We start from the raw sequence: 21,023 nt of genomic DNA, 5'->3' as shown, positions 1-21,023 counted from the left end.
GTGAACGTTTCAAACCCACTATGTAAGGAAATGTTTGCAATGAAAACATGTAGATTCACAATTCACCACAGAAAAGTGAGTTTTAAAAACAAACTTCTGTCACAAGGACGTTGCTTGATCTTAACTTTTATACTGGAAGTTTTTTTAGAGGCTCTGAGCTTCCGGTGACGTAATTGCTCAGCTATAACGTAAGTACGTTGTGTGTACGGTGGTGTTTTGGCTATAAATTAGCCTATACGTTACAGTTAGCGACACTCGTGCTATTCCTAAAGTAGATGTATCTTCAGCAGGAATTATTCTAAGCCTTGTTTGTCGAGTAAAAAGAAAAATCCCTCCCGTTTCCACTCAGTGGTCATTTGTTGTTGTGGGCTCGTCTTTAGCCTTTAGGCTAGCAGTCTAACAGGGCCCACAATGGAGGGTAGCGCTAGCGTGAGGAGAGCGTTGTCTGGGACTCTGGTGCCTTCATCGGTCACAACAGTAGCTCTCCGTCAACCCGAGGAGGAGGAGGAGAAGGGAAAATTCAACAGAAAAGTCCTTGATGAAGAGCAGTACATTGAGGTAAGCGACTGACAACTTGTTTTATTGTTCCGGGAACAACAGAAGCTCTTTTTAGCACAAGTTGTTAGCATTACGTATAAGCAGCTTGGTAGGTGCGTATGATAAAAACACCACTCTTTTGGTGTTTTTTGTTCGTTTGTTTATTTGTGTTACTTACCTACTGAATTGAAATGTATAAATACAATTTGAAACATTTTGTTCCCATAGCTTCGAGACTAAAGACAAAAAAGTGTCACCGACGTTTTATGTGAAGTATTTGGATGCTCTGAATTAAAGTAAAGATTAAGCTAGAGATATTATTTGAAAGGGGTCCCATCGTAATATGACAGTAGATAAATGTCTATTTTGGTAAAGAAAGTATCATAATATGAAGTATCCATTCCCTCTGGTGCTACATCAGTGATACCAGTGTACGGGTGCAACAACAATGTATGTTATCTTATAAGTTTCTGGTATATAAATACCGTTAGGAGTGTTTTGTGTTGCAGTTGAATAATTACCTTGTAATAATTTGACTGATGTTACTAAGTTTTGCCTCTTTTTTTTTCCAGAGCTTAGAAAAAATCATCCAGAGGGACTTTTTCCCCGATGTGACAAAACTGCAAGCTCAAAAGGACTATCTTGACGCAGAGGAAAGCGGAGACCTCGAGAGAATGAGAGAGATCTCCATCCGATATGGATCATCTTTGAGCAAATCTACACCCCAGTCAACTGCTCCCTGTGAGTAGAAAGAAACTTTGAAAATGAGCCGTTACTGTTATGCTTTTATGTCTTACCTGCAGAGGGATAATTAGAGGCTTTTGTTTGTTTGTTTTTCTCTCTAAAGGATTTGTTCTGGTTCTCACAAGTGTTTCTTGGTACTGATTCATTTTTCTCTTTTTTTTCGTTTTTTGTTTGTTTAAAAGATGTGACCCCCGCTAGCTTTGAGACACCAGTGGGCTGCTCAGGATCTCCCTCCTCCACTTACAGTCATAAAGGTTTAGATGGAGGTATGTGTCAAAAAATTTAAGATCAACTTAGTGTCCTTATCTTACTTTGTGCGTTTGTTTTAAGGTACACACCTGTGTCCCACTTTAAAATCTTAGTTTTTAGCAGTAAACCCAATGAATGTGCACATAGTTGATGAAAATTCACCCCTATTCTCATTTTGTTTTCATAGAGAGAAAGGACGATGACAAAGAGGAGAAAAAGTTGCCCTGTCTGGACCGTTTCCTTGCCAAAAATACCAGTGAGGATAATGCATCCTTTGAGCAGATAATGGATCTGGCAGAGGACAAGGAGAAACTGAAGCACGCCTGGTTATATGAGGCAGAAGCTGAATTCAAACAGGTTGGTGTCTGCTGAGTGTTTTTTGTTCGTTTCAAGGTATAATGTCATCATTATGGGTCAGGATGTTATTTCTCATCCTCAAATAAAGACATAAAATCTTCGCGCGCCACCACTCACATCAAACAGGACTGTCATTATGGCAGTGGTATGTGATCATGTGACATGCTTACAAGTTGCTACGACTTTGGAAAAACTCACAAAAGCCTCAAAGGCCTAGTGTAGCTTTTTCAGGACAGTCCCAATTTAATCAAATGGCTCGTGATCAAATCATTGCATGGAGCATTTTTATTTTATTTTTGTTTCCAGCTTTAAACAGGGTTCCCGCGGGGTCTTAAAAGGTCTTAAAAGCATTGTATTAATGAATTTGGAAGTAATACCTTAAAAAGACTTGAAAAAGTCTTGAATTTTGATATCTGGGTCTTAAAATTTGTGCAGTAACTTCTCTGTATCGCATTCTCCTCAAATGTTTCATTTGTCAACCAGGCTACTATTATTTTGAAAAGCCTAAATAACGTAGCCTAAATGAAGAGTGGCGGAACCAATCATTGAGAACGCAACGCTGCCCCTACCGCTCCGCCCCGGGTCCGATCACATTGCTACAGCACTGACACAGACCACAGCAACAAGCCAAGCAGAAGCGTGAAAAATCAAGGCAAATCTCAGCAGAAAACAAGAAAGTTTAACTTACGCCGTTATGTTGTTTTTTTAACATTTGTTTGCGTTTCCTTGCTTCCCATTTCTTGCTGGGATTATGGGGAAATGTAAATTTAATGAAGCGTGGCGCGAGAAAGAATCATTTTGTCACTGGTAAAAAACCAGTGGACAATAATGTATACGAGGCTTTTTGCACAGTGTGCAAAAAGAGGATTCAGCTTGGTACCATGGGCTTGAAGGCTTTAGAGTCTCACGCCAATTCCTCCAAGCACATGAATAATATCAAAGCGAAGGATCAAACTCCTTCCATCGCCGGGGTGTTTCAACCGGCCAACGCTAGCCAGTTAGCTATAAATGTATCTGAGCTAGCAGATAACGTTAACCAGCCAACTGCTAGTACAGCCCCTCAAGTTACGACCGTCACCGCAACTAGAGTAGATCTGCGAACAGCTTTTGGGTCCACACCAACCATGAAAGCAGAGGTGATGTGGACTCTTAACACAATCGCCAAACACCAATAATGGAAACGAGGGTATTTCAGAGTTGTTTAAATGCATGTTCCCCGATTCCGACATCGCTGCCACAATTACTTGTGGTCCCGACAAAACGGTTCAACATCCTACGCAAAGGCTACAAGGAGAAGTTGGCAGAACTGGCTCTCCTTGACAAAGAGATCGCTGCGAAGAGTGCAGAGCATAGGCATTGACTGTGATCTTTCATTTTATTTATTATTAATATTTTTTTAGTTGATTTTCATTATTTATAGTTCTCTCTACTCCCCATATTCCCAGCATGGAATAAGTAGCTAGCTAACATAACCAATGTTAAAAAACAACTTAACTGTGTCAGTTAAACTTTTTTGTGGTCTGCTGAAATTTTCTTTGATTTTTCACACCTCTGTTTGGCTTGTATGTGTCTGTGCTGTGGTGTTGTAGCGTTTACTACTACTATGCTGCAATGTTTCATCAATGCTTTACACAGTCCACACACTTTCAAGCCCGTAGGTCTGTGAAATAGGCCGTGAAATAGGTATTTTTTAAGTTTTTTTTTTTATAAATGGTCTTAAAAAGACTTAAATTTGGCTTGAAGAAACCTGTAGGAACCCTGTTTAAAGTCTGTAGCCTTCTGTTGCATCATAACAACAACTCTGATGGTTATACTTTGATAACTGTTGTTTGATTTTCTGTGTGGTGGCAGGTCACCACTGACGGTTAGAAAAATCTGAAAACACGTCTGATCTTTGTTTTTTCCCAGCGCCACGAGGAGAACCTCGCATTACCGTCAATGGAGAAGGCTGCTCTTGAATGTGTCAAAGCTGGACTGGAGACGTGGGAGTACAAAGCAAAAAACGCCTTGATGTATTATCCAGAGGGTACGAAGATCAAACTTTTTTTCCCTTCTTTCCTCATTTCTACGTTAATTTTATTAAAGGCATGAAATTTTCCCAATTTAGCTGAGGGAGGAGGAGAGAAAGTCATTTTTTTCCCTCTTTTTTTTTTTTTTTTTTTTTTTTTTTATGTAGGTGTTAAAGACGATGATGCCATCTTTAAGAAACCAAGAGAGGTGGTTCACAAGAACACCCGTTTTGTTGGGGACCCCTTCAGCAAAGCACTCAACAAAAGCCAGATTCAACAGGCAGCAGCTCTGAATGCACAGGTACATATACTAATACGGTTCTTCATCAAATATCTGTCAATCAATTTATTAATTAGTAAAAGAAAAATAGCCTGAATGATGCAGTTGTAATGTAGCTTGTTTTCTTTGCAGTTTAAACAGGGTAAAGTGGGCCCCGATGGCAAAGAGCTCATCCCACATGACTCCCCAGCAGTGAACGGATATGGTTTTGAAAGGACCCCTTCTCCTGCACCTGGTAAAGTTTTATTCTCAGAATAGTAATTCAGTTTAAAAAAAATTAAAATTCAAAAAACATTTTTCTGTCAGTTTTAAGACCATTTCAGGATTTCACTGGGTTAACATAAACTAGCTTAAGGTTAAACATGATCCTATTAAGTGTCAAGTGTTTGTCATTCAACCACTTTTAGTTCAAACACAGCTGTGCAAAATAAGCAGTCACCAGTTTAATGCCTGACTTGGGGGGTGGGGGAACCATGCCTTATTACTGTGGTTAACATTTAAGTGTTTCTGAGTGAGGAAAAACCTCCTCAGTAACACATCAGCAGTTTAAATTACTGTCACACATCATTCTTATCACATTTCTTTTTGCTGGCGTTGATGCTGTTTGAGAAACTGCAGAAGAAGCACAAGGTTGTTGTTTTTGTTTTTTTTTATGTTCACGTCACTGAACAAATCCTTTGTTCCTTCAGGCGTTGCTGAGTCACCTCTGATGACCTGGGGTGAGATTGAAAGCACCCCTTTCCGTTTGGATGGATCAAACACGCCGTACGTTGAGAGGAACCACGGTCCATCATTTAAGGTACCGAATATTTAGGGTCGGATTCTTTGGTCGTTGATTTCTATTTGTTTAAATTGTGAAATGACAATATTGACAATATTTGTCGTTTCTCGAAGATTCCCGAACCAGGAAGACGGGAGAGGCTGGGTCTGAAAATGGCGAACGAAGCTGCCGTTAAAAACCGTGCAAAGAAACGGGAGGCATTACGAAAGGTCACAGAGAACCTTGCAAGGTGACAGGACTCAATTATTCTGATTATATCTTTGAACAACTTCCTAGACCTGTCAGATTGTTTCCTTTTGATCAAATATTAAGTTAGAATGAAAGGTCATGCGTTTTGTAGCGTTTTCATCAGTGCTTTCATGAAGAAATGACCACAATGAACTAACAGAGCACCTCAATCTTTGTGTTGCAGTCTCACGCCCAAAGGTCTGAGCCCGGCTCTCACGCCGGCCCTGCAGCGGCTTGTAAATCGGACATCCAGCAAATATACAGACAAAGCACTGCGAGCGAGTTATACCCCTTCGCCCTCACACGGTATGCCCAGCTGCAAGTCTCCCTTCGGCGGCCCAGTCACTCCTTCGGGAACACCAACACCCACCAAAGCCAAGACGCCGAGCTCTCAGGACCTTACATCACTTACAGACGATCTGCTGCAGCTCCCCAAGAGACGGAAAGCCTCAGACTTTTTCTAAGAGAAGTCCCTCTCTGCTGGAATTGTAGAAAACAAGAAACTTTTTATATTGTGAAGAATTTTATTGTGACCAGTTTTCTTAATTTAAAGAGCACATCTTTTTTTCTTGTTAGAGGATGGGATGGAGAACGGTGTACAGGGTACTGGAGACTTTATTAAAGCACCATTTGTTACAATTTAGTGCAGATGAGTTAATTTACATCACTGTGAGATGTATCTGGGTGTTTAATGTCTTTTGTGAACAATATCCTGTGTGGTTTACTTAGTCACACAATAAAATTAGATCATAAGACTAAAGTTCATCATGTAGGTCTCTGGTTCATATTGACTTGTCTTTTCACCTTATAGCTTGTCCTTCTAAAGTCTCGCAGTTGTGCTGAATTAGGACAAAAAGCGGGGCTTCAGTGATCTATACATCCCTTTTCTAGAAATCTGCAAACACACTGGACGTTAATGTCTTCAGATATCTGGAATGAAATAAAAGAAATACCTTCTCTCACTGGATAGCATCACCAGACCAGTCAAAGGTTTGTGTTTTTCCATTTCATTTCAAAACTACACCGACACGTCTATATGCACCACTGGATTGATCACCGCCTATTCGAAAAACCGCAATAACTGCAGGAGACGAGAACACCATTTAAATCAGATCACTGAACTGCTGTGGTCTCATTACATCCTCAGTCTGCAGCCCAGATACAGTTACAAGGCAAAAATGCGTTCTGAATTAACCAGGATTTATTTGATTACTTGTGAAATGTGCTTTGATTTCACAGTAAATGACAAACATAATCTTAATAACACAGTTTCTGTCTTAAATATTTAATAAACACTGAAAAGTCACCGTGAAAGCTGCACAATGTAAGTGAGCCCTTGGCCTTGTTAAGTCACAGAACTACTTAAGCAGGAAAAACAAACACCAAATGGTTCCTGTAGTTGCTGATGAGATAAGCACAAGGATGATGGGGATTTTAAACCGCTCCTAACGCCTGACTGTTTAAGTTCTTCAATACTTCTGAAATGTATTGGTTTGATAGCCCCGTTCAGGTCATGGCACGAGATCTTAATTGGCTAAAGGTTACTAGTTGGATTTGGCCAAGTCCTAAGCTTTTTATATCATCTGAGCTTCTGGGCATGGAATAATGCCCTGACATTCTCCTGAAGTTCATTGACCTCTGACTCTGCTGATCAAAGCAGTCTTAAACCACAATGTTCCTATTGCCATGCTTTCAGTGGTGTCTCATGCATTATGATAAACCATGACACACTCACAGACCAAATAACATACTTTTGCATTTTTGATCAATATCTTATTAATGGGGTGGTGTTTAGGTAATTAAAAAATTGTTTTTAATTAATGTTCATTAATGTCAGTCGATCTTTTCCTCTTTGTTTTTTCAGTCACACTTTGATCAGTCTTAGAGGGAGAAAAAAAACACATTAGCCTGTATTTTCTGGCCGATAAACTGTTGTTCCGTTTGGGTCACATTATCACATTAGGGACTACGGATGAAAACTAGCTTTGTAGCTATAATCCGGCATATTTACATTTGTTTTTATACTGATGTTCATTAATGTGCATTGTCCCTATTCAAATAAATAAATTAAATTATATCTGTAGGGGTATGGGGATTTGGTGTCACACTGGCCATCATAGATCACATCCGCTTAGTACAACCATGGACAGTAATATAAGTTGTTTTTCACATTATGAATCCAACGGACACACTCTTGCACACACGCACACCGTGTGCAAGTCGGTATAATCCCCTAAACTCCGCCCCGGCAGCACCTCCAGCTGATGGCCTGCCTGTGTGTTGCATGTTTGGAATTGTTGTGATGGGAGGCCGCGGCCATCTTGGATGAGCGCCGCTCCGCACCGAGCAGCAGTGTAGGACAGACGACGGTAACGGCTGAGCCAGCAAGCTAAAGTTAGCTGCACGAACAGATTAACCACAATCTCTGTCGCTGTGCAGTCCGACTATGCTTCATATGCTTTGTTTTGTTTCGTCAGTCGACGCATTAAGTGCGTGAGTATGGGCACAAAGTGTGTTAAGCGTTCGTTGTTATAATTAAGAGAGGGCGGCGGCGTTGCAGATCCTCGGTATATTTTTAAATTTCTGGATAGAGGAGTTACTATGAATGGCGGATAAATGTTGCCGAAGGCTGACAGCAGCAGTTTCGTCCTCTTCTCTCTTCTCTTCGTCCTCACGTTAACGGACCCACCACGGACAGGTAAATAAAACCTAAGTTGCTTTTTTTTTTTCTTCCCTGCACCCACACTGCCGTGTGCTCGATGGGAGAGTGCGAGAAGCAGACAAGAGCGCCAGGTCCGGGGCAGAGGCCTGTCGGACAAACCAGTCACTCCGGTGGTGTTTTTTAACCGTGTCCCTGCCGCCGTTTGACCGCCTTGCTGTGGACGCTGTAGCTGCTTTTTCTTCTAGAAGTAGGCCAACTAAAACAGCCAGTCGACACCTTTAAAACAGAGAGCACTTAAAATCAATGCAAACCTCACTGCCTAATATTTATATATATATATATATATATATATAAAAAATGGGCAACGACACTAGTTTACAAACTATACACATTCGCACAGAGATGTGTAGAGCCTGGCGTGTTGAAGCAACTGCATTGGAAAATTATGCTATGAAATGTTCTCTGTTTATTAAACTCGGGGACTTTCATTGTTTTAAACGCAAAGGAAAAGGTGAAAGGTTTAAAAACAATTTAATTTACCCCTTCCTGCGTCCCCTGGCTGGTCTCCTTCAGCCCTGAGGCTGTAATTTTAAATGCAGATCAAACTTGCTCTTGCATCATTTAGCATAACTCGCATTAAACGCATCAGACGGGCAAACCACACATTGATTGATTTAAACTAATGCACACCTCTGAAAATGAAAAAACAAAAACAAAGCCTCGACTTGCTGTAAGCTCAAAACCCCTTTTAAGGACATGCAGGGTGTTTCTTTTGGTTTAAAAAAGCCCACCCGTCCACCATCCTCTCCTGTCTGCACTTGCAGCTGTTTTATGAACCAAACAAGGAGATCATTTTTAAGGTTTCTTGTCTTAATCGGGGGCCTGTACCCCTGCTTTGAACGAAAGCCTTTACATGGCCTTTTAAGCAGCAAGAGAACAAATGCATCCTGCGGTTTCATTTAGGCCTGGTCTTGTGATCCTGCCAATTGTGTGGATTAGAGAAACTGTTATCAGTTCAGCTCAAGGATAAACGCATTATTGTCTGTCTCCAACTCCAGAAGTGACCTCCTGCCTTGAAAACAAATTAAACACATAACAGTGTGCATTTGTGTTGAGGTTTGTTTCCCTGGCAGCTCGTTGACCATTTTAGGGCGTTGATTTTCAGTCAGATTTAGTGTGTGATCAGCTGCAGCCGTCAGAGAGCAAATTCACGATTTGGTGAAATATTCAGGCGTAACTACATATTTATATAACTTGAGTGAGTCATCTGAAAGCTGAAGGTTGTCCTTTGTACACGTTTCAGCCTTGCACTTTATCCTTTTGCCTGTGCTTCATTCAGTGCATGCTTTGAAACCACAGCTTGTTGTTTGGGTGATGATATTTTGCACAGGCTGTGTCACAGGGTGTGTTTTTTTCAAAGCTCGATAACCTCTTGACTTGAACCTCAACCTTCATAACAAGTTTGCTGTGAGGCCTTTAAGTTTAAAAAGAAAAGAAAAAATGTCACTGAGATTCAGCAATCTGCTGGTGTCTCACAGGATTTAAAAGCGTAATGAAATGATCACTCGGACCTTCTCTCATGTGTAAAAGGCACTTTAATCTGGTAGATGTGTCCTCGCATATCCACATGAATGTTAGATGTCTTACGCTTGTTCTGCAGCAGGTTGTCGCAAGCGAGTGATCCTTCCTTAAAGGTTAAGCAGCAACACCTCTTTTGCTTGATGTTGTGCATTACCATCATATTTCTAAACTACTTTTGAAGATGTGTAGAGAGTCTTTTTGTTTTGTACGACCACGTCTGAATCCTTGCCAGTGAGCCTGGCGAACTAAATGATAAGAAAGCCCAACGTAGCTCGTCTCTGTGTTCCCTCTTCGTCAGGGGATTCAGTTTCTACAGAAGGCCGATGTATATCTGTAGTACATGTGGCAAATGTAAAATCAGACCTACACATGACGGGGCTCTCGAGGTTTACTGGTTATGTGCATACGGCTGGATTAAAGCCTTAAAATGCAAATTTCCCCCATTAAATTGGACATTCAGTAAAAGAGGCTCAACTCAGGCTGTAACAGAAACATTTTGGCAGAGCGAGTAGAGCCTTATTGACCCGAACATTCCCAAAACCCTCATTGGTTTGAGCAAGCAGTCAGCTGAACTCTGTTGATTGTCAACAGAGTTGAGCGACTGAACCGTGTAACTCTCACGGCTGGATTAGTTGGTGATTTTTTTTTTTTTTCAATTTATATCATGCACAACCCCTCTGTTGCCTATAAAGTACATGTCTTATTTATCGGATGTGCATATCATAGATATTACTAAAGTAAATGTTTGAAAAAACAAGTTGTAGGAAGAATGCAGGTTTAACAGCAGCATTCCCCTGATATAGAGCAACGTTATTGCTCTGTTGGGTAAGTAATGGGTTTTCAGATGTGCCATTTCCTGCTGCAGGATGCTGAGAGACACCCCTGACCTACAACACATTTCTGGCTCAGAACAAAGTTGTTTTGTTTTTTTTTCATTCGCAATGATCTGCAGCGCAGTGACCAGTTTGGTTGAGCAATTGAAAATGTTTGTAGAGGAAGTGAAAGTTGAATTCATCTTCATAACGTGAAAATTTCTCCCTCAAGTCAGGGCAGCGGTAAGCTTATTCTCTCTGTCTGTCTTTGGGGTGCTGACGTCTGCCGCCCAGTCAGACGTGGGAACATGTAAACTGATGATCTCGCAGTCTCGATTAGAAGCACAACCTGCAGGATAGAGTGCAGTGTTGTCCATTCATGTTGTCCAGTGGCACACCTGAATACTGGAAGCTTTACTGAAGCGGGAAGTTTCAGCCAGCAGAGCACTGGTGATGAACCTGCCAGTGCATGCAGTTGGACACGGCTTCAACTGGCTTGTTTTAGCATGTATACTCTTAAAACCCCCCATTGAAAGATGTTACTTTTGGTGTAAAAACGACACCAGGTGTTTAAATTATTTGTTATTATGTTATTTATTTTCTCTGTACATGAGCGCAATTAGACCTTTAACTGTGGAGGCTTTCGTCTAAAAAGAAACAAAAAGATGCGGCTAACTTTTTGGTGACATGCTGCATTTCTTCACCTGAAAACCGGTTTTAGCTCGGTGGGTTTTTTAAGGAAGCTGACCTGCACGTCTGTCATCCACACAGAGTGAGGAACAGCGCTGGTTTCAAATGTGAGACGGTACAAAGAAGACGAATGCCTGTACCCACTCATTGCTTATATCAGCAAACCTCAGCGTTGAATCATCAGTGACTGGCGATGACGCAGCGTGTGCACAGGGCCACTTCACTTTCCCATTATACTTCAGTTGGACTGAGTTGGGACAGCCTCGTAGTCTTTATCGTATTTTCCTGTTGGTTATGTAAGAGGCACACACAGAGGTACTTTTTTTCTTCTCTTTGTCGCCAAAGTTCACTCATTTGTGTAGATGCATCACTAAATTCGAAGCTTGTGGGAGACGTAGCCTCAGTAAGACCAGGTTTTATTCTGCCTGCCCTTCACTAACAAGTGACCAGCAGGTCAAAAGGTTTGGTTTTTATCTGTAAGGTACCAAACCTGCAGTGAACCAGATCAAAGTTCAACATTTGGTTTAATCTCCGAGCGGAGCCTTCCAGCCCTCACATAAAATGAGCTGGAAGCTTGAAAGTGGCCGTTTATAATTGTGCCACTTGATCTAATCATAAATGTGGTCTTTTCATAAATTCTTAATAATCAGAGCATGTACCAGCACATCATAGACAAGGAAGCAATTTAAAGTAGAGATACAGAAACACTCTTGAAACTGTTTTTTAGGGTTTGAACTATTAAGTATTAGGTTATAAGCCACGAAGCAGTTTGTGCACTCAGTCCAAGAGGGCAGATTAGGAAAAAAAACATAAAAAACCCAGAGGAAAACCAGTTGGAACCGACTTGATCCCAGCACAACATTCATCATAAGATTTTTGGGGTATAAAGGGTAGACCTCATCCTCAAGTTCAAAGTTTAAATGTTATTTATTTATTTTATTCCATGATGCTATGAAACAACTCTGTTTAGCAGAAAAATCCAGAATCCTGTCAAATTGTCAACAGCCAGCCATCCATTTACTGTACCTACTTTATCCAAGTCAGGGTCACGGGGGACTGGAGCCCATCCCAGCTGCCACTGGGTGAGAGGTGGGGTACACCCTGGATAGGGTCGCCAGTCCATCACACAACCATGCACGCTCACACTCACTCCCACTCCTAGGGTTAATTTAGAATCACCAGCCGACTCGACGCGCATGCTTTTTGGACGGTGGGAGGATGCCGGAGTCCCCAGAAAGAACCCCCGCATACACAGGGAGAACATGCAAACTCCTCACAGAAAGGATTCGAACCAGGAACCCACTTACTGTGAGGTGACGTTGCTAACTAAACTGCCAACGTTTTGAAGAAAAACAAGAATCCACATTGGCGTAAACCAGCTTCAACCAGCACCCTCTAACATAGTTTAGAATCAGACTATTTTTTTGTGGAAGGAACCCATAAAACATGAATCAAACCGTTTCTCTGGTGGTCAAGTAAGGATCTTTATCAAAAACTCCTCATTCCTTTCCTTTTTAACTTTGAGCCACCGTTGGTCATCTTTCAAACAAAAGACAAAAAAAACATTAAACCACCTTATAACACTAAAGCCCTGACCTGAGAGGGAAAGATGAGCGATCAAATATGCCTGTTAACTCGATCAACCACTCCACACCAGTCTCTAGGAAACGTTGCATTATGACGACGCTCTTTAATGTGAAGCTGTTATAGATCAAGGATTATTTAATCTGTCTGTCCCCCCGAGCTGTGCCTTCAGCTTGTCATATCTGATAACCAAAGCCGCTGGCGTCTGAACTCATTTGGTTCTTGCACTCTTTGCAGCAGCACAGGTATCAGAAATGCACAGAAAGCATGAATCCCAAGGCGTGCAGTCTGCCTTCATCAGATTCATCGCATCATCTGTGCCCACTAAGAAAGCTTTGATGTCTAGTAGATATTGGCAATACCGTGTACGTCCTCACTATAATAGAGATGTATTTACATGATTATCTCACTGAGTCTTTGAAGGTCATAAGCTTGCAAACGTTTATTCTTTTATAAATATATACGATTAACTGTCTTCAGTTATCTATTTAAACTGTATGGTTTCTAATGGAGTGTTTGGGTTTGACCTACATCCAGGCGTAATAACGCATTCAGTCCCAGGAGACGGACAGTTTAATGCGTCTCAATCCACTCTGCGTCATTAAAGTCACAATGACGCGTCTGCTGAGAACTCTTAAACCTTTCGGCTGACTGATCCAGTCGGTCTTCAGGGAACGGTTCACCTTTGTTCTTCCTCATCAGTTTACTTTGCTAATAAGCACGGCATCGTGTAGCGGTTGGGCTCGTTCAACTAACCACCCCGGTGCTGCTTAAACGAGCCCTGATAGGGTTCAGGTCTTAAGCAACATCTGTGTACATACAATTACCGGTACTCTGTTTTATTTTTTCTCCCTTTTTTTATTTTATTTTTTATTTTATTTTTATTTTTACTTCATCCTGTCAGTGCTGTACAACCTGACAAAGCAAGGTTTGTTCTCTTTGCTGCAGTTGAAAATAATAATAATAAAAAGTTGAAATGTTGCAGATAAAACATTAAATGATTTCTGATTTTGAAGGGAAAGCGTAATTTTTTAAAAATTATTATCAGGCAATATCTGCGACAGTCAATTTTGTAGTCCACATGAGCAGCTGTAGACGCTATCGGTGTACGTTTAGCGGCTTTGGGCTGTCAGGGTCACCATAGCTCAAAGTCTAGTTTGTGTGGGGGTCACCTGAGATGGTTGGGACACAGATGAGCAACAGCCAGAGCCTTGAAATAGCCCGGAGCTTCTTTTTTTTTTTTTTTTAAAGTAAAAATAGTGTTGCCATATTTGTCAGGCGAGTGGTTGATCCGGCTCCATTGTGGGCACACACGACCACCTGTCCTCTATCAAACGGATCGCTGACAGTATGGGTTAATAGATGTTTTTGAACACACCGCTCAGCACAAACGGCATCCACTGTGAAGGTGTTTATCACGCGGGCTTTGATCAGTTAAATCTCCGGTGAAATCAAAGCGTTCCCACAAACAGGATACCGGTGGTCACTTTATTGTTTCTGTTTGTTTCAGGTTCGCGGCTAGCTCTGGCAAGATTATTGTCAGGTAAGCAAGCAGTTTGTTTTCTTAGTGTAGTTTTCTTTTTGTTTGGATATACCTCCTGAAATAGAAAACCTGATATAAAACGTGTTTGTGTTCTAGTCAGAACATCTTGCAGTAAAAGTACCTCTCAATGGTGGAGCCATTACCGAATATTTTAAAAGGAATTTTCCTTTTCAGAGCAATTTCTTAGTTCCTAGAAGTATTTTTCCAAACAAAAAAAGCTCATTGTTTAGTCATTGTTTGTTTTCTTTTTTTGGACCTGTTAATTTGTCACATGACGAAGTATGAAGTTGCGTTTCAAAGGGCCAAACTGTGGAACTTAATGTTGGATCAGCTGCAGGCCAAAGGCTGCTGCTCCCACTTGTCTTTGTAACTGAACTCGATGACATGTTTACAGTCGTGGACTGTTTTATCTTCAGTGGTCTGATCTTGTGGAGTTTGATAAATTGTTCTTTGAAAACAGACGTAAAAAGAAGTTGCTTGAAGACAAGATAAGGCTTGTCTACAAATTTGTGTCAGAGGAAAGATTCTTCCTTTGTTTTATTCACATCTCTGGAAGAAAAACCACAGCAGTCGGCGGCTTAAAGTGTTCGGATTTGTTCTGTTTTCTCCTCCTTTGCTGCCTCACTATATTAAATGAGGGAGTGGGTTGACAGAATGATTTTCAGAGTGTTTGTGCATGTATGTCAATAAATGTAATCGATATCAATGTGGTGTCCAGTAGCGGCTGATTCTGTTTGAGTGGTCCTCAGTTTACTGTTTGTTGTCACAACAAACGTTAGCGATATGTTTATTTATTCAATGCACTAGATTTCCACCCCAAGATTTCATTATTTTCTCAACTGCCTTTAAGCTCACCTGGGATCACTCGGCATTCTCTTGACTTTCTCCCATCTGAAAAAAAAAAAAAAAGGTCCCGATCACGTGCGCATTTAACCACACAAACGCTCCTGTTGCATTTCAGAGCAACGCTGCAGCCCCGGGCAGTTCGCCTGCCGCAGTGGGAAGATGCAGTGTATCCCGATGTCCTGGCAGTGTGACGGCTGGACAGCGTGCGAGGACAAGAGCGACGAGATAGACTGTCCCCGTGAGTATATCTCACTTAAGCGCTTCCACACCCACGTAAAGAAACACAAAGATCAGATCGTACTGCAGGAGTAGAACACGAGCTCATAAAAGTAATGATTGAATTATCTATGTAAAACAAGACTTGGATAAAAGAAAGAGCTCTAGAAGATTTTCCCTAACGTGCTCTTTCTACACATTTCTCTTAAGAACTGAGTGATGCTGATGAGCACACACACATACAGAAGGAGACAGACGCGTGCGTTCCCCTCAGTTAACCTGTTTTAAAAGATGTCACGATTGTAAATGGATGCACGCCACAATGTTGGAAACAAAGTAAAGCAGTGATGCCAGCTAAATAAAATGAAGGCACTGAGAAACCTACTAATTTAGCTGACGATGAGAACTTCTTTGTGAAGTAACATTTGGAGGGTAAATAGCCGATGTTGGCTGCTTAAATAGCCACAACGCCTCGGTAGCCACCTTAGAGTGAGCATTCTTTTCATAACGACTGGATGTGCTGTTTCTCGTATGAGACTGCAAACGTTAGCCGTTTCTGGCCAGCACATCTTAAATGTCAGGTAACCTCCCTCCTCCACCTTTGAGCCACAGCTATCTGACGATTCCTTCCCTTTCTGCCGCTGACGAGTCATCACAGACAAAGTGAAACTCCCAGTTCATACCGCAGACGGTACCAAGGAAAGGTTTTAAGAGTGAGGTACACCTTTAGACTACCACTCCGGTTGATTTTCTTTTACCAAACATACGCAGTTTAAATTCTACAGGCACAGAAAAAAATTGTCAATAGTCGCCACAATTAATAAACAGGAAGGACTCTGAACTAAAAGTATAAAACAGCAGGAGGCAGAGATAAACTCTTATTGGGTCCTCATGTGTTTTTGTTTACAGTTGGTTGATCTCTTGAACATTGCATACATGTTGTAGTGCTAAGCCTTTGACTAAAATCCCTTTGTTTTCCCCTTAAATCCTCAAGACTTATCCCCAGATCTCTGCCCTCATAATGGGAATTATTGAAAGGATTGAGTACAGCATGTGACCTCCATACTGGAGCGGTTGAACGTGCTTTTAAGTGTTCGCTATAAGTCGACAGCTGAGTCAGGTTTAACACTGAACTCATTCTTCAATAAGGCCAACGTCCTGCTTACTTGTATGTAGGGGTGTATTCGAAGTGGATAAATGAAGTGAAGCGACTGATCTGTTGGTTCATAATGTGCCGAAAACCTGCGGTTTCATAAAAGCCTGAAAAACCCAAACGCTGTCTTTACATGCCTCAGCACTGGATTATTGTTGAATCAACAGCATGTATGAAAATGAATGCTTCTGTCTGAGATTATTTCTTTGTTGAATAACACAGACGTGGTGCGATCCGTCCCAGTTCTGCCAGGTCGACAAATGCCGGATAAACTTTTCAACTTTATAAGTGCTGAGTTAAAAGAGGAAAATACTTTGGAGAAGTAAAAAGAGGATCAAGTGTGCTGGCGTTTGCTAATATGACTGCGTGATTCATGCACAACTACACGTTTACAGTCAGAAAATCACACTTTTTGGTTCCCAGTTCTCTATTTCAGCTTTATTTTATATCACCTTTCCTTTTTTAGGTGTAGAAATAGAGAGACGTTCATACGTAGCCTCCCACATGGATTCGTGTCTGCCGTTACATTAACACGTTTTCTTTAACACAATGACAGCATCGGGTAAAGTAGTTAACTGGAATATTTGCTTGTGACTCGTGTTGGCATTCAAGCCTTCTCCAGAGTGGAGATCATGTCGTGTGTAGACGATGCCAGATTTTAAGCTCTTTAAACTCCTGATCATACCTCCAAGAAGGTCAAATCTGCTGGTCCGTCTGCTAATCTGTAGCCTCCTCATTAATGAACATAAGTTCCTGAGAATTTGTTTGTTTTGCCAGTAAATGTAAGGGAGTGAAATTTGTTTTCTTTTTTCTTTTTTTTGCAGCTACAAAGGAAGAGAGGTTTCGTTTTGGGAATGGACACGACCAGGTAGAAGATGTCATCGGTGTGGCTCAGCCCGTGCGCTTCAACAGTAAGCATCCCTCTTTTTGCTCCCAGCAGCTTGTAGTCAGAGCTTCATCCCCCACAGCTGTCAACGTTTCCTGCTTCTCCATAGAGAAATGTCCCAGCGGGTGGCACCACTACGAGAAGACGGCGAGCTGCTACAAAGTGTACCTGAGGAACGAGAACTACTGGCAGGCTGTGGATACGTGTCAGAAAGTCAACGGCTCGCTGGCCACATTTGTGACCAACGAGGAGCTACAGTTCATCCTGAAGATCGAGGTGGATTTTGACGACAATTTCTGCGAGCGCAGAGATCAGTGCAAGTAAGTAGCTGTCTGAACGTGCACGCTGAAATCCCCTCTGTGTTGTTTCAGTTACTGGGGTTACACTGAGGTCACACTCCAGAGATTAAAACATCCAAGTGGCAAGTCTAATCTCTGTCTCTGATTAAACTGAAGCGTTGGCCTGGCCAATCTAATTTAGTTTTCATGATATGAATGTGAACGGGTTGTGTCAGAGGTCAGAAAGCAAGAGGATTCTGTTACTGGATGCACGCCATCTAGTGGTGAAAAGGAGTTAATCCTGAAACCCAAAAAGACACCATTAGAGGCTGTAAATGTAAACCGTGTGGTATTTTATTTTATTTTATTTATTTTTTTAAATAAATAAATAAATGTTATGTTCTTTGTCAGGTTTTGGGTTGGCTACCAGTATGTGATCACCAATCAGAGCCACTCCTTGGAGGGTCGCTGGGAGGTAGCCTATAAAGGTAGGAAACATTTGAAGTTTCAAAGGCCGTCTGTGTTATCTGTGTTCTGCAATGTGAGCGTGTCTGTGAGTCCGTTGTCAATTGTTGTGTTTATCAAAAGGGTCCATGCAGGTGTTTTTGCCACCTGAGGGTCTGACAAAGTTGGGAGAGACCTCCTCCTCGCAGGACAACGTCTTCTGTGCCCAGCTGCAGCGCTTTCAGATCAAGACCATGAATGACCGAGGTCTGCACAGCTGGCACGCCGAGAACTGCTACAAGAAGTTCCCGTTCCTCTGCAAGAGGAGTACGTGTCCCTTTTGTAATGTCAAAGCAGTTAAATATGTGAGTTTTGGACGATGTCTTGATGTTGCGTTACTCTCCACAGGGCAAACATGTGTGGACATAAAGGACAACGTCGTAAACGAGGGCTATTACTTCACCCCGAAGGGAGACGATCCGTGTCTGAGCTGCACGTGTCATGACGGCGAGCCGGAGATGTGCGTGGCTGCGTTGTGTGAGCGGCCGCAGGGCTGCCAGCACTTCCGCAAGGACCCCAAAGAGTGCTGCAAGTTCACCTGCCTGGATCCAGGTACTCCCATGATGCACCTCTGCCGTCTCTTTTCGGCACATTATTTTACCTGCATGTTGTGACGCGTGGAAGAACAATCAGTCCACAGTCTGCACTCAGAGTTGGAGTTACTAATAACCGTGCAGTGTTTAATTTACTGTATTATGTCACAGTTTTCCATCCACATATAAAATAGACTAGAAAAATACTTTATTTAAAAATAAAAATTATAAATAATTATTAAGAGATGTTGAAATGTTAAAATGAATCGTTACAGTTATAAATGTCATCTGCTATTTAGTCCAAACTGGCATTAAACAGGTACAAACGTGTGATATTGCATTGTCAAAAATTATTTGAAAAGCAAAATAAGATAAATATGTATTTTTCTTACAGGCCTGAACTGGGAGCATGCCTCAAATACTAAACAATATTGTTTCTCCTTAGATGGAAACAGTCTGTTTGACTCGATGGCGAGCGGGATGAGGCTGATTGTGAGCTGCATCTCGTCCTTCCTCATCCTGTCTCTGCTGCTCTTCATGGTGCACAGACTCCGTCAGAGAAGACGTGAACGCATTGAAACGTTGATCGGAGGCAACTGTGAGTGCGACACCCGTCAAACACACCAACCCTGAATGATTTTAGATCTTTTGTTTCATTTAGCTTTCCAGTGGTGCAACACACGAAACCCTGTTAAACCTGTGGTCTCTTTTTTTTTTTATAAACTGTCAGACATTTACGTGCTCTCCTGTCTAAATGGAGTAGCTTCATTAACACTCTTATCCAAGTGTTTGCACCTTCATTTGTATCTGTGTTTATTTGCTCAGTGCACCACTTCAACCTCGGCAGACGAGTCCCCGGCTTCGACTACGGCCCAGATGCATTTGGCACCGGTCTCACACCTCTCCATCTGTCTGATGACGGAGAGGGCGGCGCTTTTCATTTCCAAGAGCCTCCTCCGCCGTATGCGGCCTACAAATATCCCGACATCCAGCATCCGGACGACCCCCCTCCTCCCTACGAAGCCTCCATCAACCCAGACAGCTTCCTCTACGTGGACCTTGGTAGGCGCACATCCTTTCTCTTGTTGTTTGTGAGTCTTTTCATGAGCAGAGTGTTAAGCTCTCACCATCTTTTCCGCTCTTTGTTGTTGCCCTCAGGACACAGCAGGGTTTCCATGGTGCCAAGTCAGATGAATGCCATTGGAGAAAGGCTCCAGACCGATATTCCCAATGCCTCTGGTCCCGTGCCAGATTCGGCACCATCCTCTCAAGAGAGGGAGGACTCCATAGATAGCAGCACCCTCCTAGTGGGGCCTGACACGCCGACAGATGGCCACGCCCCCACTCCCTTGCCCGCAGACTGCGCCTCCTCCCTCAGCACCGTGGTATAACACCTTCAAGCGGTTTGCAGGGAGCTACAAACGCTTATTACCCGCTGGTTGAGGAAGGTCATAAGTGTGTTGAGCACTGGGAGAGGACCCAGCAGACTGTTGTCATTCATTTAATGCTGACTGCAGGGAGGAGACTTAAAGTTTGTACAGACATATTAGAAGGCGGAGCAGCTGCTTTCGTTGAGGTGTAACAGCAACAACGGTTCCCTTTCTGAAGGAGTCGGTCCTTCACAGTGTGTCATCTGAGAGACTCGGAGAGGACTGATTCCACACAGACAGGAGAAACATTCAGGCTGAGGTGGCTGCTCTCTCACTTCTAGTGCTGACTGAACAAAGCTGAAACGTGGCCTGATTGGTTGAGACACCCTGATGTAAATACCCCCTCAGGTCCATGCCCGTCAAAAACTGTATTCCCTGTGTGTCTCAGTCCAGCAAAGAGCACAGAATGACAGAGAAACCAGCTTTTGTTGCTTGTGCGCTTTTTGTTTGCATCATATTTTTAAAGTGATGCATCTGTATTGATCTCCAGGCTACAGCAACATTTACACTTTCTGGCACAGCATGACCCAAAGTCCGATTTCTATTTGCTCATTTAAAAAAAAAAAAAAGAAAAAAAAAACCTTTTGCCCCCCTTCCCCCCTGACTTTTATTATCTGACACATGAATCTGTCTTCCAGATTTATAGCGCCGACTTGCAGAGCGAGATGTTTTGTAGTTAAGAGGTTACCCTTGTCAGAAGGTACGGTTAGTTTTCTGCTCTTGGGTTTTTATCGGGCCACGTTGACAAAGCTTCACCTAAAGCTTGTGATTTCAGATCAATATGAGTTTGGTATTGTGTTCTGTTTGATGATAATTTATGACTGCAGGTTGTAATCTTGGTTGTTTGTGGGATAGATGTAGGCTGATTTCTTTTTTTTTTTTTTTTTTTTTTTCCCTGTTGATCAATGAAGCGATGAAGACTTTTTGAAGTGTATGTGTGAAGATTAGGGATGTTGTTTCTGTCTTTAAAAAAAAAAAAAGGAAGAAGAAAGTTTAAAATGACTATTCTAATCATTAGGTCATATATAATCATGTGAATTATGTCTTTGTTGTTACTTTATCATCAGCAGGATGGTCAGTTACTGAACTTGTTCCTCCATTAAATTTGTTGTTTATTTGA

The 21,023-nt window shown here is 42.0% G+C and overlaps 2 protein-coding genes across 4 annotated transcripts; both read left to right on the top strand.

The window, feature by feature from the left end:
- Positions 1-154: 154 nt before the first annotated feature.
- On the top strand, positions 155-6,147 carry ess2 (ess-2 spliceosome associated protein). Its single transcript, XM_075455244.1, has 11 exons — positions 155-188; positions 381-558; positions 1,110-1,278; positions 1,464-1,547; positions 1,718-1,887; positions 3,796-3,913; positions 4,064-4,197; positions 4,309-4,411; positions 4,866-4,975; positions 5,071-5,186; positions 5,370-6,147. Exons 2-11 carry the CDS (start codon positions 412-414, stop codon positions 5,647-5,649), a joined length of 1,431 nt encoding a protein of 476 aa, XP_075311359.1. The 5' UTR covers positions 155-188; positions 381-411; the 3' UTR covers positions 5,650-6,147.
- A 1,333-nt stretch (positions 6,148-7,480) lies between these two features.
- Positions 7,481-21,023, top strand: dgcr2 (DiGeorge syndrome critical region gene 2). Of its 3 annotated transcripts, XM_075455153.1 has the most exons (11): positions 7,481-7,883; positions 14,025-14,057; positions 15,019-15,141; positions 17,097-17,183; positions 17,268-17,478; positions 17,848-17,924; positions 18,025-18,207; positions 18,289-18,492; positions 18,919-19,071; positions 19,299-19,535; positions 19,632-21,023. In XM_075455153.1, exons 1-11 carry the CDS (start codon positions 7,802-7,804, stop codon positions 19,862-19,864), a joined length of 1,623 nt encoding a protein of 540 aa, XP_075311268.1. In that variant the 5' UTR covers positions 7,481-7,801; the 3' UTR covers positions 19,865-21,023. The 3 variants fall into 3 exon arrangements, with proteins under 3 accessions (XP_075311268.1, XP_075311270.1, XP_075311269.1); XM_075455154.1 differs by lacking the exon at positions 14,025-14,057 and having other exon boundaries at positions 7,482-7,883; XM_075455155.1 differs by lacking the exons at positions 14,025-14,057; positions 15,019-15,141.

Source organism: Odontesthes bonariensis, chromosome 22, assembly GCF_027942865.1.
Source record: "Odontesthes bonariensis isolate fOdoBon6 chromosome 22, fOdoBon6.hap1, whole genome shotgun sequence".
In the NCBI taxonomy this organism is placed as follows: Eukaryota; Metazoa; Chordata; class Actinopteri; order Atheriniformes; family Atherinopsidae; genus Odontesthes; species Odontesthes bonariensis.
Note: the sequence above shows the minus strand (reverse complement) of the source record. Positions and strands in the feature narration are given on the sequence as shown.